Genomic DNA, 16,317 nt, shown 5'->3' with positions numbered 1-16,317 from the left:
ACCCCAAGGTCAACTTTGTCTGCCCACCATATTTTGGCTACCATAGTGGTTTCCTGTCCTTCTCTAAGCCCCCTAATGCGTCAGGTAAAACGGCAGCGTGCATTAAGGTGTTTCTGTCTGACCTTGCTGCACAATCAAGTGGAGCAGAGCTGTTTACACGTGTGTTCATCCACTTGGAACAAATTTAAATGTTCCTGGCAAAACATCCCGCTAATCCTTAACTTGGTTGAACACAGCAAAAGGAAAGACTTGCAGACTCACGGTAGAGAGAGGTGAGAGACATTTTATGTTTGTATGCCAAGAACTTGTGCACTTTGCTTATAGAAGATCTGCTCATGTCGCAAAATGTTTGTTGATCAGTTTAGTGCAGTCACCCCGTTGTCTTAATGATAAAGCGGGCAGCGATTAGTGAAGAGAAAGTAGATAATCTGAGCTGCTTTTACAAGATGTTTGGGAATGTCAGGTTTTCAAGGACGACTTTGCTAAAGACAGTTTATGGATAGACCTGCTTGGGAATCCAGCTGCATAGGAAAGTGTAATATAGTGCCTTACATTTCTATCCGTCTGTCTGTGTATTTTATAGTGCCTTTCACATCTGTCTGTCTATTATATAGTGCCTTTAATATCTATTCTCTTGTACTGTTCATATATATGTATTATATAGTGCCTTTCACATCTATCTATCTATCAATCAACCAGCAGATCAGGCAATTCTAACACAGCCAGTTAGAGTTCTGTGTGTGTTCAGGACCTGCTGCTCTGGTGCTTGGTATGGTATTAGTTATGAGGGAGGTAAGTTAAGGGTCCATATGTCTGAACAGTAAATGTGTATGCGCTTGTGGCTACTGGTCATACTGGATAGTTCATGTATAATGTGTATGTACAGGTACTGTATGTGTTGGTGTATTGTCCTAGGTATGTGTGTGTGTGCATGTATATATTCTGAATTTGTTATGTGTGTGTATACAAGTAAAATATACAGCATGTATATATTATACACACATTTATATGTGCATTTATGTATACATACAGTATATACACAAACATAGAAATGGTTATAAAAAAAAATGGCATGAGCACTTTCAAAATGTATTACTCAGTAACTAAGGATTGGGTGGACATGTAGTTAAAATCAATAAGTAAAAAAAAAAAATTAGTTTCTTTAAATCTTACAAATGCTCAACTTTCTCATGTGCCACATGGCAAACACCAGTCCAGTAGCCCAGTCCTTTTTGTAGTTCATCACTATCGATGGTCACTCATTATGTGTTCTTTCCTCAAGTGTCAAAATCTGCAGAAAACTTTAAAGTATCCGTGCAACATGTTGGTGAATCATGTGTGCTTAGTCACTGAGTAATACATCTTTGAAAGTGCGTGTGTATATATGCTGTGTATACTATGTATTTATATGTATATATATATATATATATGTGTGTGTGTGTGTGTGTGTATATATTGTGAGCACGGGTCCGAACACCATCAGACTAACACCAGCACTTTACCAAAACACACGCTTATTTTCAAAATAATAAAGTCCCACACAGCACCAATCACCCTCCACAAGGACCTCTCTTTCAGTCTACAGGGGCCGACTTTCCTCTCCTCACAGGAGCTTCATCCTGCTCCCGCTCCCAACTCTAGCTCTCTGATTGGAGTGAGGCGACCCTTTTACTTCCACCCGGATGTGTTCCTGGTGCCTGATGACACTCTTCCGGCAGCACTTCCTGGTGTGGCGGAAGTGCTGCCCTTGCACCCGGAAGCACTCCGGGCATCCCTGGAAGGTCCTTCCTCCACCTTCCCAGATGTGGCAGAAGTGTTGATCTCCTGGGCTCCATGACGCTTGGGGCACCCCTTGACGGTGTCCACAGGCCCCAGTGGGTTTGAGCCTCCTTACTCCTTTCCCGTGGTCCCCTCAACGTCCTGGGCAGTTGCCCTCTTGTGGTCCGGGGGACGTATAGACCACCTTCTGGTCCTTCCAGGCATCCCAACTGGGTCTGACCCCCTGCCTCCTGTGACACTATATTTATTTGTATATGTATATATATGTGTGTGTGTGTGTATATATAAATATAAATATATATATATATATACAATATATATATATGTATATATACAATATATACTGAGTACAGTTTCTATAAATGTATATCTATATGCTATGTACAGTACACTGTCTACAGTATGTACGTGTATTGGATTGATGAATTAACAGCCTTTTGGGTCCCCCCCGCCCCAACTACTTGAAGGGTCAGTTACATTTTCTGACTTAAACTTACTGATCATAAACTAAAGCACTGACAATGTATTTAAACTTCTTAATTTGTCACGTTAACATTCTTTTTTTTTTTTTTTTGGCTCTTTTCTTGCCCCCCATTGGCTGAGCTCCAAAATGAGTGGTCTGCTTCTGCTGTTGATTGGTTTAGTGAGTACAAATGACATGTCCAGTAAAGACTGCTATATGTCTGGACATCCCGGTGTTCCTGGAGACCCCGGACACAACGGCATTCCAGGCCGAGACGGACGGGATGGAGCGAAAGGCGACAAAGGGGACCAAGGTGAGCAAAGCTTCATGGTCTTTATTTATTTATTTATTTCATTTTGAATTTTATTTTAAAGTGACTAACCTGTAGTCTGGAAATTCTTTTAAAGAACGCTGTGTCCCAAAGTGGCCAAGGACAGCATGGACATACCTTTAATGCCGGGCGTGTGCATCGAGTTTGGAGTATGAGATTGAAACATCTGAAACAGAATTTGGTTCTGTGTATTCCTGTATTAGCGTCACAAATGAGCAGTTTGAGTAAACCGCAAAACTCTACAACGGGCTCCTTCTTGGGTCATTAATGTCACGTGTGCAGAGTGCATGTGCCATTCAACATGCGACACGTCTCCCCCTCTCTGTGCCAGGACTCGTAAACATCCTTACTTGACAAATTTCAGACCGTATTTAAAATTGAATCTCGAGAGACTTTTAAGTATCTCCCTCTTAATGTAGAAATCGGAACACAAACCTGCAGTTAGGACCTCTTATAAATTCACATATCGGGTTCAAACAAATAACAAAGCAGAAATCAATCCCAGTATTCAAATATGAACAAAACTATTGACTACGTAAAAGTACATTAGTATAAAAATTGAAATGTGGTCTGTTAGCAATGGAGGATGAGAAATCAAACTCCAGCTAGCAGCATTTGTGGTGAAAATGCCCCTCAGTTGTTTGTACCAGCAGTGATTTGGAGAAGCCCAGGGTGGAATCACCTTAAAACTTCAAAGACCAAGTAAAAATAATCGTAATTCTGGGAACTGGCAGGAAGATGGCATACCATACAGACAGACTGGGCCATTAGAAATTCAAAGGCAAGGCTAGCGCTTTACTGTCCTGGGTTCAAGTTACAGGTGGTCTCTCAGTGTCAATTGTGGAACTTAAACTGGCATTGATGAGTGAGTGTGGATGTGTGCCCGAGTGTGCCCAGGGACGGACCGGTGCCCCATGCTGGATTGAAGCAGGCTTGTTATCGTTAATTATAACAGCATTTCACTAAATGAAATAAAAACAAAACTAAAAGCTGAGTGAAATCCAAAAAACTAAAATTAAATTATAACCACATACTTAAAAGTAACTTAAATAAAATTAAAATGGGTGGAACGTGTTAGTTCTGTTTTTTGAATAACCCAACTGCCGGTAGTCAGCTCTTGACTGTGCGTCTCTGCCTGATGTGGGTAACACTTGTCAGCTATCGAGACGAAGATTTAGTCGTAAGGGCGCAGCACTTCAAGAACAGTGGCGATCGATGAAATTCATCAAAGCATTTTTCACAACGGGTATGCGGTGTTCGCCGGTGTGTGACAATGTGGGTTCTGCTCCAGAGTCCTGTCTCCATTTTGAGAGCTTGAACCCGATCCCGTCGGTAATGTAACCGATGAGCTGGACAGTGAAGAAAAGGATGGTGCAAAAAGTGCTTTTTATTAAAACCAAACCAAAAGCAAAAAAGTGTGCAGATAAATGAGTGCAGTACTCAAATGTCCATTAAATAAATAATCCATAAAAAGATGAAATCCCAAACAGTTAAAACAAGGCTAAAACGAGACTAAAGCAGCAGCAGACATTGGGGTACACCGGCCAGACATGGCTCCTTCCCAGCCTCTTCAGCTCTCTAAGGTTTGCTCAGCCAACGAGACTTCAGCCGCCACAGTCCCCTCTCTACCGACCCCCATCTTAGCTGCCTCCGCCTGGCGACTGCTAGACCGCTCGGGGTCGGTTGTCCTCCCATCTTCCTCCTCAGACATAGTCAGTGGGCACGATCTGTCCTTCGAACGCTGATCACACGCTCTATCCGGGACCCCCGACCGCACTGACCTTCCTTTTACTTAGCTGGCTCGTCCACTCTCATGCACTACCCCAGTTCTGCTCTCGCTCTCCACTCTTTTACCCTTCTCCTCTTTTTCCGCCTCGTGCTTCTTCTATTTATTAAGGTGTGGCCATTAGCAGCTCCCAGCTTCAATCACAGATGCGCCCGGGAACCGCTCTGGCCGCGAGTGCAGCGATCATTTCTTTTAAAAACTGTCCTTTTTGATCTGCGCTGTGGACCCGCTACACCACACAGTGACCTTGTTTGCAGAATATTCCTCTGGAAATTGACCTCGCAGATCTCATCACTGCCTCCATGTCAAGTTACACATCTGAAAATTGCGGCCCAGGTCACATTTACCGACTGAGCTCCAATCTTCCAGCATGTCACGCTTGCTCCTTTTTCTAGCAGCCAGTAAATAGCGTGTTGCCTGACAGAGCAGCACTTCACAAAGGATTAACAGTAGCAGCGAGTTTAACAACAATCTCCCCCCATTTCATTCTTTTTTCCATTTTATAAAATTCAAGACACCAGCCTGAGGAGCTTCTCTTCTGTTTGTGAGGTTCTAATCCTGCATGTTCCTTACCTCATCGCTACTTCTGGATGAGCATTCATTTATTCCGTTGCTGGTCAGCTCTTATGTTCTCCGGACTAACGAGAAAACCAATCATGTTTGAGTTTACCCTGCCCAGTCACAGAGTGGTTGCTCTCCGTCCTTAGTTGTGTCTCATTAGGCGATCGGTTTCACAGGAGTGGGCTGCGGACCAACTCCGACTGGCTAAGATTATATAAATGAAGGCCACAACTGAAAATTGCTGGAAAAAGTCTTCCAAAGTGAGGTGAGCTTTAGATGAATGTTTTCTCCAAGCTCCCCATGATGCTTTGCAAGGCCAGCATGACATCACAGAGCCGTAACACCGAAGTGCAGAACTTTCACACATGCGGTCTGTAAGATAGCAATGTGCCTAATTCTGGTATCTGTGATGTCACAACTCTAACCAGCCAGACTTGTACCCACATCCATTTATAAAAATGAATAAAAATAAAAAAGCTTGCTGCGTTCTCATTTGAGGGGTATATTATCAGAATGAGTACTGCCACCAGACCCCGTGGCTAATTTGTATGCATAACAAGCCCTGTGGTACCCTTACAGTCAGAAAAAGACAGAAGGAGCCCTCTTCCTCCTCTTCCTCCTCCTCAAGTCAGAATGAGACCCTGAGAAATAAGAGTAATACCAAAAGATTGATTACTACTGCGGTGGGCTGGCGCCCTGCCCAGGGTTCATTTCCTGCCTTGCACCTTGTGTTGGCTGGGATTGGCTCCAGCAGACCCTTGTGACCCTGTAGTTGGGATATAGTGGTTTGGGTAATGGATGGATGGATGATTACTATTTACAAGACGTTTCTAAGTTCTCGATAGAAGAAAAAAGTGCAAAGTATCTGCACAGATTGAACAGAAGCAAAAAAACAAAATGGAGCTGCAACTTCAACCAATGGAACGGGCGAGTCCCACGCTGCCCTTCGTGGCACAGCCAATGTCTGCTCCAAGACTGGAACTCTGTGAGCGTAATGATACATACTGTATATTTTTATTATTGCTGGTTGGTGGCCTTGTGTTGCATTTTGTCTGCGTCTTGTTGTTTTTCGCAGCATGGTGGTGCAATGGTTAGCACGGCTGCCTCAGAGCTCAGGTCATATTTTCGGTCACAATAATTGGTCCAGCATAGTTGGCAGACACTTCCTTAGTCCTCAGGGACACTTTAAAGACCATTGCACTGTGATAATCCACTCAAGCTACTTCACTTCCTCCTTCCCCATCAACCTCAATGCATTTTGTGAAGTTCCTGAACATTTCTGTGATTTTGCTAAACTTATGTCTGAGTGAACTCCTCGTATTGTCATATGTAAGAATACAGTGAAATTCTTGTGTTGTGACCAACGTGTAACCCGTTGCCGCTTTCTGGCACCATAAGAAACAAGAAGGTATTAACATTTAGTACTGGATTAGGAAAAACCTGCAGCTGTGTGCACAGCATAGGAGTCCGCCAGGCTGCACTCAGAAGTGAAAATACACTCGATGAGATTACATTGAACTGAACTGAATTCGGACCATCAATTCTAAAGCGTGACGTGGACAGTAATGAGCAAGTGTGCGATCGATGCAGGCAGTAGTGTTTGTGGAGCTCAATTAAAGGGAAGGAAACACCACAAATTTACAGAATAACTGCTTTCTCAAAGATATTTCTAAAGAGGTTGGATCCCACATACACAGTTTATCAAATCAGGAATGCCTAGCAGGTTGTGTGAACTGGCAGCCTTCGTAAGGTGCCGTGATGTGCTTGACCCAAAGATTAAAAGGAAGGAGGCTGTTCCTTGAAGAGACAGACGCTGTTACAACACTAGTGAGACATTTCACAACGTGTCCAGAAGATTCCGAACTCTCATGGCACGTTTTAAGTGCACATCTGCGTGTTTTCTACTGTCCCTTTGCTGCGTAGACACAGCATGAATTTCTTCATCTTCATCGAGTGGCCTTTTTTTAAACTGACACGAAAGCTAATATGAAATGATTATCGCAAAATACAAAACCACTTGGGTCACCAATACTAAAAAATGAACCTGAGCAGTTTATAAAATAGTAATAATTCATTACATTCGCATAGCTCAAATCGCTACCACACAGGGAGGACCCGAGACGTGAGCCCATGATCTCCTTACGATGAGGCGGATGCGCTACCACTGCGCCCAAACTGAAGCTAAATTAAAAAGGAATCCGCATTGCAAATATCGCACTGAAATCAAATCTTTGCATGCCACCAAATGAGACACGGCAGACTTTTATGAAAAGCGATCAAGAGCAGAAACATCTTTAAAAGTCACACAAATTACATCAAAACTGATCTGTCGTCGAGCCAAGTACAATAATTCTAAGAATCGGTCACAGGGCCTTTCAACAAAGAGGCGCCCACTCCAGTAAGCTCTTTATTCACCAACTCGGGTGACCCTTGTGAGTGACTGTCGCCGATGTCACTTCCTGTCTCCCAGAGCCAAGCAGAGTTGGAGTTACAGAAGCAAGATGGCAGTGTGGGAAGATTTTCAAATATTTGAATGTATTGAAATAAAACACCATCATCACAATTAAAATCTGCGTAATACAAAACCATTAAGTAAAAAGGAAAATCCTGAAAAAAGTAATATACGAGGTGAGACACAAAAATAACCGGATTGGTTAAAATTCTTCTTATATAATACGCTACCGTGGCTGTTCATTAATCTGTCCAGGATTTTAAATCACCTGTAGCTCGCAAACCGATTCACCTATTGACCTGAAATTTGGTACACATAAACTACGTGACGTCTTCTATCCGCTTTCAGGGTGATGATTTTTATTACTCTTTTTGTTTTTATTTTATTTTATTGTAGAATCAATATGCGTATGTGTATGGGCGCTGCTCTCATTCCCTCCCACCTTCGCTAATCATTCTTGAGGCAGATTGAAAACACAAAAACTAACATAATCAGCTTTAACACGACAAGATGCCGACAAAAGAAGAGAAGCAGTGGGTCACTAGGGTGGGGAAAAGAAGAGCTGCTCAGGAAGCAGCAAGCGCATCAACCTCTGAGCAAATGAATGGTAAACGTACAGAGAAAGAGGATGAAAACTATAAGTCAAGTGTATTCACTGCACGTTATCGTGCAGTACACCGTTACTGGTATATACGTATATACTTATGGATAAACTGCAGCATTCTAAACATCGTCACCTTCTATATACTCTCCCTCCCGATCTCTACAAAGCTCCATATGTATCTTCCATTGATTGAAACAGTGCTGGAAGTGTTCTTGCTTGAGGTTCTTCAACAGGCTTGCCATTTCTGTCCTCACTTCATCCACTGAAGAAAAATGTGTTCCCTTTAGGTCACTTTTGATTTTCAGGAACAAGTAAAAAATCACAGGGAGCTAAATCGGATGAATAGGGAGGATGATCGAGAGAGGAATGTTTTTGTCAGAGCATGTTGTGTTGTCTTGTCTTGCCTCGCTGTTCGCTTTTTTTTACCCAACATTGTCGCTTAAACTCATGTAGCGATTGTTGTGCAAATCCTGACTGGGCTATTCACACGATATACCTAGCTGGTCGGTGGTTTGAGTGGGCCTGTAGGAGGGGATATTATAGTTCTATGATTCACGTCCAGCAGACCTCCAGACAGTTTTCCAGGAAAGCCCCAAGCCCAGTTTGGTTATTTTTGTGTCTCACCTCGTAATGTAATAAAGAATTTAAAACAAAATCAAAATATACCAAAACTAATTTAAAAAAAGGAACTAAATTACCCTTGTGTCGAACTCAGAGTTGCTGTGATTATCACCAGACCTTCTCATCCCCCATTTGAATAAGCAGCTTCCAAAAGTGACTGACGTTCAAGACCTCAAAGGACAGATTCCTAATGTACGGCGCTCTGTCCCCTCTCACCTGCTGAACCTCAACATTACCTTGGAGTCGCCGCTCATTTGCGCCCCCTAAGAGCAGCTGGCTGTGCACTTGTCAGACGTAGATTGGCTACTAGTGACATAAGTTTAATATGTCACTGTCCTCTGTACAAAACCATTTTATAAATGTACTTTTCTTTCTACTCACATGCACAGTGGACACAGATTTAGCACAGGGGCTCATCATTTAGAACTGCTAGGCAAGCATTAGAAGTCAAGACAAGTTAGGGACAACTGCAAAATGGGCATTGTATACTATTTCTGTGTTTCAATCTCCGCATGTTATTGTATCCTGTCTTTGCATTGTTTGGAATGGCATGATTTACTGTACCTAAGTGGGGGCCTACATGTCAAGAAAGAGTATAAAGCCTTGGAACATTGCCTGGCACACCTTTGAAGCCGACAGACGGATGGGAGATAACGTCATCCGATCCTGAAAACCCTTCCACTGAAATGGCAACATGGCAGAATCTACACATCGGGCCCCCACTCCACAACTGTATCCTTGCCATTGGCTTCCTTCGTCTGTTATGCAGCGTAAGACGTCATTAAACAAAGCTTATTTCTCCTATGTGATTTCTTACCGCCGTATCACTAAGGAAGGGGTATCGCCTTTTTATATTATATTTATATTGTTTCAGGGTATGTAACATGCCGCAGTCACAAAAGAACTTATTCCAACAGGGGAGCTAGCGCCCCTGTCTGGATACACTACTGTAGCTGCCAGCAAGGAAAGTCAGGCCTTAATGGATGAACTCATTGAACGGGCTTACCAGGAGCAGTTCATTCCTCCACACGACAGGTGGCAGTGTTTCTCAAGGCTGGGCCAGATTAATATACCCACCAGGTGGCATTGGAGTTCGGGAATGCAACCCTATTGGGGTCTTTGGATACCACCAGCCAGGGGAGGACTGCATTGCTTTCTGCACAACCCATAAGTGCTTCAGACGACTTGAACAGGAGACCAGAAGCGGTTCCCAGGTCTAGTTTATAAGAGAGGCCCGCTGCCTTACTTAAGTCGAGTCAGAGTCGATGGCAGTGGGCAACGCTGTCTTGGAGGTGGAAGGAGACGATTTGTATTTGTATATGGTGGCTGGTGTTCCTGCAAAGAATGTGTCGGAGGTGAATGTTTGAACAGGAAATGTGTGGCCATTATTGTGCCTGTGTTTTGGGGCTCAGTGGCGGCCCCTTGTGGTTACACTACATTTAATTGCAGATTTTTTTATGGTAATGTTTTTATTATGCTTCCTTCCTGATAGGTCAAATCGGAGCCTGTGGTACACCCGGAAAAGATGGAAAGATGGGGGAAAAGGGAGTGGAAGGTAAAGGAAATGCTTCGTAATGCTCACACTGAGCTTGTAGGAACAAACCTGCATGACTGCCATTACGTTTGTAAATCTCCCTTTCTTATTTCTCTTATTTCTCTATTTAAATAGAGATTGGGGAACACACAAAACAAGCTACTACGTCCTGCCTTTCATCACAGCCAAAATCACTAAACAAAGACGCAGTCCAAATATCATGGCATGCATGTCTGATACCAACCAGACTGAATAATTCATAGAAACACTCAAAGTTTTAATTGTTGTGTTTATTCAATTCACTTACGAACGCTTTCAAATCACTTCTGTCCAGCACTTCCTTACTCAACAGTGTGAGGCGTCCTGATGACAAGTTATGCACAACATGGAGCTTTTTAGGGTTCCCTCGATTTTTGGCCCTCTTGACCTGAAGGACACACATTTTTAAACCATTTTTGGACGACACGTTATAGGTGGCTTCTGCAAAAAATGATCAGAAGGACTTGAAGTTGTGGGGGCCACAAGCCCCAGGGGGTTCACCCCCTAATGGGGGTACAAGGAGTATCATTTTATGCCATTTCGAGGTAGCTGATTATCCATTATCCCAACCCACTATATCCTAACACAGGGTCACAGGGGTCTGCTGGAGCCAATCCCAGCCAACACAGGGCGCAAGGCAGGAAATAAACCCTGGGCAGGGCACCAGCCCACCACAGGGCGCGCACATAGAATCACCAGTGCACCTAACCTGCATGTCTTTGGACTGTGGGAGGAAACCGGACCAACCAGAGGAAACCCACGCAGACACGGGGAGAACATGCAGACTCCATGCAGGGAGGACCCGGGAAGCAAACCCAGGTCTCCCAACTGCGAGGCAGCAGCTCTACCCACTGCACCACTGTGCCGCCCTAGCTGATCATGGATATGATAACATTTTTGATATTTGATTGTTTAGCGGTGGTCCTCTCCCCCTACGTGTCACTCCCAGATGGTTAAAAATGGCAAATTTCAAATATAATCATGTGGAGTTGTGACGATGCGGGTTCTGGCTCCACGCTCCCATGGCTGTTTGGGAACCCTTGAACCCAACACCGTTGATAATGAAACCGAGTGAGCTAGTCAATGGAGGCAAATTAACAATTGAGCAAGGGGTGGTGCAAAAAATATGCATCAGTGCTTTTATTAAAACAATCAAAACAGTGTTCCATAAATAGTGCAGTAGTTTCAAAATCAAATAAATAATCCAATAAAAGAACGTGGAGGTTAAAATCAATCAATAGAAAAAAAACACAATCCTTAAAAACCAGAGGTTAAAATCTTCTCGGGGAAGCAGTCTTTAAAACAACAACAAATCCGGTGCATCGTTTCTATTAGCGTCTCACCTGCTTATCCCGTTTGGGCTTAGCAGCAGGCAAGACACTCTCTGCAGCTGCCCTCCTCTTGCACACTTTCACGAGACTGGAGACCTCCCGATCCCTGGCTTCGGTTTGGCTCTCATCCCAGTCCCCGAGACTTGATGTCCACCAATGACCTGGACACACACATTGGGGACTCCACCACCAAGCCTCCCGACTTCCGCTGCCTTTCCGTGGCCTTCTGTGGCTCGTCGCTTTCACCTGGTCACTCAGCGAGAGCAACATCAACTCAAACGCCTGGGTGTCGGCCTAACACCCAGCTTCCTCGCAGCTGCCCACGAGCGCTCGACCGCGCGCTCACCACACGTACGCACCGCGTGTCTGTCTGTCTCTCTCTGGCACCACCTGCTTCCACACTCGCTCCCTACAACCTCCGTCTTTTCCTTTCTTTCCTTATCTCGTTCTTTTCTCATTCTCCTCCACAACCGACTCGCGCTTCTTTTTAAATGACGAGGGCCACAGCAGCTGCAGCATTAGCCACGGGACAATCACGAATGTGGGGAGTTCCTCAACTGTGCACTCGGTGAGAAAACGCCCACACCCTACGGATCGCCCCACGGCCCGCTATGGCCCAGCGTCCCCTCGCTAAGCCGCGATCATTTATTTAAAACGAATGGCTTTTGCTCAGTGAGCTGTGGACCCGCTATACCACAGGAGTATCATTTTAGACAATTTCAGTGAATATGATGTTATTTTTGATTTTGATCCTTGACTGGGATTGAGCCCTATATGGACTTCTGTCAGTGAGTGAAAACTGACAAATTTTCTATTGCAATTTAGAATATTTAGACTTGAAACATTTAAATTGAAGCACACATTTTAAAATCTCAAATACTTGACACGACTATTCTTGTGTATTACGTACTTCTACCGCTTGAAGTACATTTCTAATAAACACCTCGAGTTATGAAGGGTTAGGTTAGATCAGTTTATCTGGGTTTTGTTTTTATAATTTCTCATTGTAGTTGATGCTGCCTGACATTTATACCCATAATACAGTAGAACACATTCTGTAATCGTATGTCCTTTTCCCCCCATCGTTATTTCTGCTCTGCGTCCTGTCACAATCTCAGTGGTGGTCTGGCAGTTTCCATGTCTGCAAGTGACCGCTGGTGTGCTGTCAATATGGCCGTCCGTCGCCGCTCACCGTAGTTATTAAACATGTTTGAAGTTATGCCATGTTGGACATTTGAACTTCCAGTTTTCTTTAGGTTGAGTAAGTCGCACACATTTTCAATACCCATAGTAAGTAATAAGTTATGATACACCTGATGATGGATAGCGTAGTTCTCATTTCTCAACAATTAATAGGTCTAAGTCCTAAATAGCAAGTCAATTACAATTAAGGCAAAAGATGTTAATTAACAGTAAAAACTGTCCCCTAATTAAGAAACTGGTTAGAATGAAAACCTGCAGCCACAGTAGCAGTCCAGGACTGGAGTTGGAGACGCCTGCTGTAGAACATCTAACAGACAGGCCTAGTCGAGGCCTAACCCCACAAAGTACTGAGAAGTCCCGTCTATGAAGGCCTGTTGGACGGTTTATTGGTCATTAAAGCCACACTTTTTTTTAGCCCTTTGGTCTCATTGGTTGTTTTTTTTAGGTTAAAGGACGACCAGGGCTGTCCTCTTCTGGCCACCATGCATACAGTTGTTAGATATGAACACCCCATTGAATGTCACACTGTAAAATGGAAAAGCTGTCTGTTTTATGCCTCACCGTCCATTGAGCAGAAGCAGGGCTGGAAGAAAGCAAACGCCATGATGCCTGCCATTCATGAGCAATTGTTTGCTTACTTTTCTATCCTAAATTTGCCCTGACTACACAGATTATTCCTCTTTTCATCATAACTTCATTGCTCATTTTGGGTCACAGAGGTGAGGAAGAAGAGTAGGGAGACAGAAGCACCTTACGGCAATTTTGCATTATTGTGTGCGTAGCATTATGGCCGTGGTAAAGTGTGCCTTTAGCTTTGGGGTCAGCATGAATTATTTAAAGATCTTACCCTCCATGCTTCATGTGCACTGCACCACAAGCCCCCCAGAGTGACTCTGAACAGGATTTAACACCGGCTGCCATGTCTGATTAGTCCACTCCTTTAACAGATAGCCATGACTGAAGAGACTTCCTTCATGATCACGTATTGGGTGTAAGGATTTGAACTTCTGCCCACCCGGGGATGCCAGATGAATGTAGGATTTTGTGTATGATGTGCGAAGAAGAACTGATTAAATGATGTTAATCGATCAGTTAATTAATGATCAGTTTTGTCTTTGACAATGTCTCTCTATTATAATTAAAATCTTGGAAGGATGTGATTTTCTCAGAGAGACATTTATACGTGAATGTTGGCGCGGTACGTATGCAGAGAAGGATAGAGATAATGGAAATATGAAAATTCGAAAGTCTCGAAAAAAAAAGGATAATAAAGATCGCATTAGCGCAAACAAACAGAAATTATTACTCGGTGAAATAATGGAACAGCGAAAAGAGATCAAATATATTGTTCGGATTTAAACTTTAAGTCAGAGACTTGTAGATTGTCTAATTTGTGTTGCCAGTGAGAATCAAAAGATTCCATAAACGCTGGCACGATAAGAAGTCCCATGAGACGGAGACATTTAACATGAGATTCTTTTAAGTCACCCCCTACTTACAACTATTTTCAAACCATACCACGGTCATCTAACCTCAGTCGTGTGAATGCTTTTGTCAGACACACTTCCTGCGCTCTCAGCTCTTATAAATTGTATCAGGACAATAATTTTATACGTTCTAGATGACACGTCAACGACAAAGCGAAGAAGAAAGAGCATGGACAAACATTCGATAAAGTCGTTTATTTATTAGAGTGAAAAACATGATATTCACTCACAGGCAGTTATACGCTGCATTGTCACGATGTAAGTCCAAACATAGAATCAAATTCAATGCGATCTCGAAGAAAACTTAATTCTAAATATTGTTTTTACTAAAGTTTTAAAGTAAAAGTGAAAATAATGCATACAGTATGTAACAATTCCCATGACAATAACAATCTCTTCAAATTGTATATCTGGTTAGCCAAACCCAGGGGTGGGCCGAGCCCCCAAGTCATTGAATAATATCGAAAGGCTCCCACGTTAACTTCCTTGTCTTTCCCTGTAGGAAGGTTTTCGGCTGTTAGTCTTCTATTAAGGTAACTTAAGCACAGCTCAGAGTTCTGATTTATCCTGACGCGCACAAACAGTTTTACGCCGCTGTGTGGAGTTGGGTGGTGTTGTCGCTTCAGGTTCAAACGCAGGACTCTTCTTGTGTTGGTGTGCACTCCTGGTGGTGCTGACTTCCTCAGCTCGCTGTTGGACTCGTTGGTGTGTCCTCTGCAACTTCACAGGGAGATGCGTTGCTCTTTCTGGTACCAGCGTATAGACCAGGGGTCTCCAACTCCAGACCTGGAGCTCTGCATTCGAACCCTTTTTGTAATTAGTAACCAGCTTGACCTGCTAATTAACTCATTTATCTTAATTTTAATTGATTTGCTATTTAAGGCACAGACTCCTTTAATTGTTTGTTTTTCCATTAATTAGCAGCCAAACAATAATGAGGTACAAAACGAGCCAACATGTGACCAGCTAACCTGTGTCCATCATTCCATATTTGAAAATAAAGAAAGTTGGAGGTCTCAGGAATTGAGTGGACCGCTCAGGTCCACAAAACATTTTGATGGCATTTGTAGAAAAGAAGAAAATCAACTGTTTTAGAAATGCCTACTGTGGCAAAATGAGCGTGCCAGGACGCCATGGAATTACATAACAGGTTTGGTTAACATCAAGAATTAACTTCTAATTAAGAAGCTGGTTGGAGTTTGGGAGCCTCACTTAGCTGGACATCTGGTGTCTCACTTGGCATCTTATTTCTGGTTGGGTGCCATTTAAGGAAAGAAATGGAGCAATTCAGAGGACTCGGTCTTAAAAAAACAGATCAATTGAAGGGAAATTAAGTTAATTAGCAGTAAAAACAGGTCACTAGTTAAGAAAAGGGTTAGAATGAGCCCTGGAGCTGGAGACCCCTGGTGCAGACGCTGATGCTCTCTTCTGTTTCTCAGTTTTCTCCGGTCAGTAACTTAGAGCTCGGCTTGGCAGAGTGGATCTTAGAGCGAGTTCAGGACGTCCCACTCCAAAGCTCAGGTCCAGCTTCATGCTCCCATCTCTTTTCTGGGAGTCTCTTGAACCCGACACCGTCAGTAATGTAACCGGAGCAGCTGGACAATGAGGACACCAAATGAAGCAAGGGGAAGGTGCAAAGTGCAAAAGTGCTTTTATTATTTAAAAAAAAAAAAAAAGTCAAAACCAAAGTGTTGAAAACAGTGCAGTGCTTTAAAATGTCCAGAAATAAATAATCCATAAAAGCAGGGTGAATTGAGTTGGAGGTTAAAATAATCCCAAATAAATAAATCCATTAAAACGATGTTAAAAACACCAATAGCTGGCAGCTGTTCCCCTTTAAAAGCCCGGTGCCTTCTTCTAGCTGGCGCTGCTGCAACAGGGGAGTCGCCCCACCTGCAGGTGCAGCTGTCTTTCCGACCCCTGGCTTCGTAGAGCTCCCTCCAGACTGAGACTCGGGCTCCTCAGCGACCAGGGCACTCACGCTGGCGCTCACTCTCCCAAGCCCCCACAATGCCTGCTGCCTTCCACGGCGAGCCGTCCTCGATCCGAAGTGCAGGAGTGACCCAATCCATCCACCCTGAGTGCCAGCCAAACACCCCGCCAGGGCTCTCCTCCCAGCTGCCTTA

General features: G+C 43.6%; 1 protein-coding gene across 1 annotated transcript in view; it reads left to right on the top strand.

Annotated features, from left to right (window-relative positions):
* The first annotated feature begins 2,361 nt into the window (after nucleotides 1-2,361).
* LOC120524488 (complement C1q and tumor necrosis factor-related protein 9A-like) overlaps nucleotides 2,362-16,317 on the top strand; it is a 37,989-nt gene continuing 24,033 nt past the window's right edge. The window contains exons 1-2 of the mRNA XM_039746324.1: nucleotides 2,362-2,555; nucleotides 10,090-10,152. Coding sequence (XP_039602258.1) covers nucleotides 2,390-2,555; nucleotides 10,090-10,152 — 229 coding nt within the window. The 5' untranslated portion in view covers nucleotides 2,362-2,389. The remainder of the gene's footprint in view (nucleotides 2,556-10,089; nucleotides 10,153-16,317) is intronic.

This window comes from Polypterus senegalus, chromosome 2, assembly GCF_016835505.1.
Source record: "Polypterus senegalus isolate Bchr_013 chromosome 2, ASM1683550v1, whole genome shotgun sequence".
NCBI lineage: Eukaryota > Metazoa > Chordata > Cladistia > Polypteriformes > Polypteridae > Polypterus > Polypterus senegalus.
Note: the sequence above shows the minus strand (reverse complement) of the source record. Positions and strands in the feature narration are given on the sequence as shown.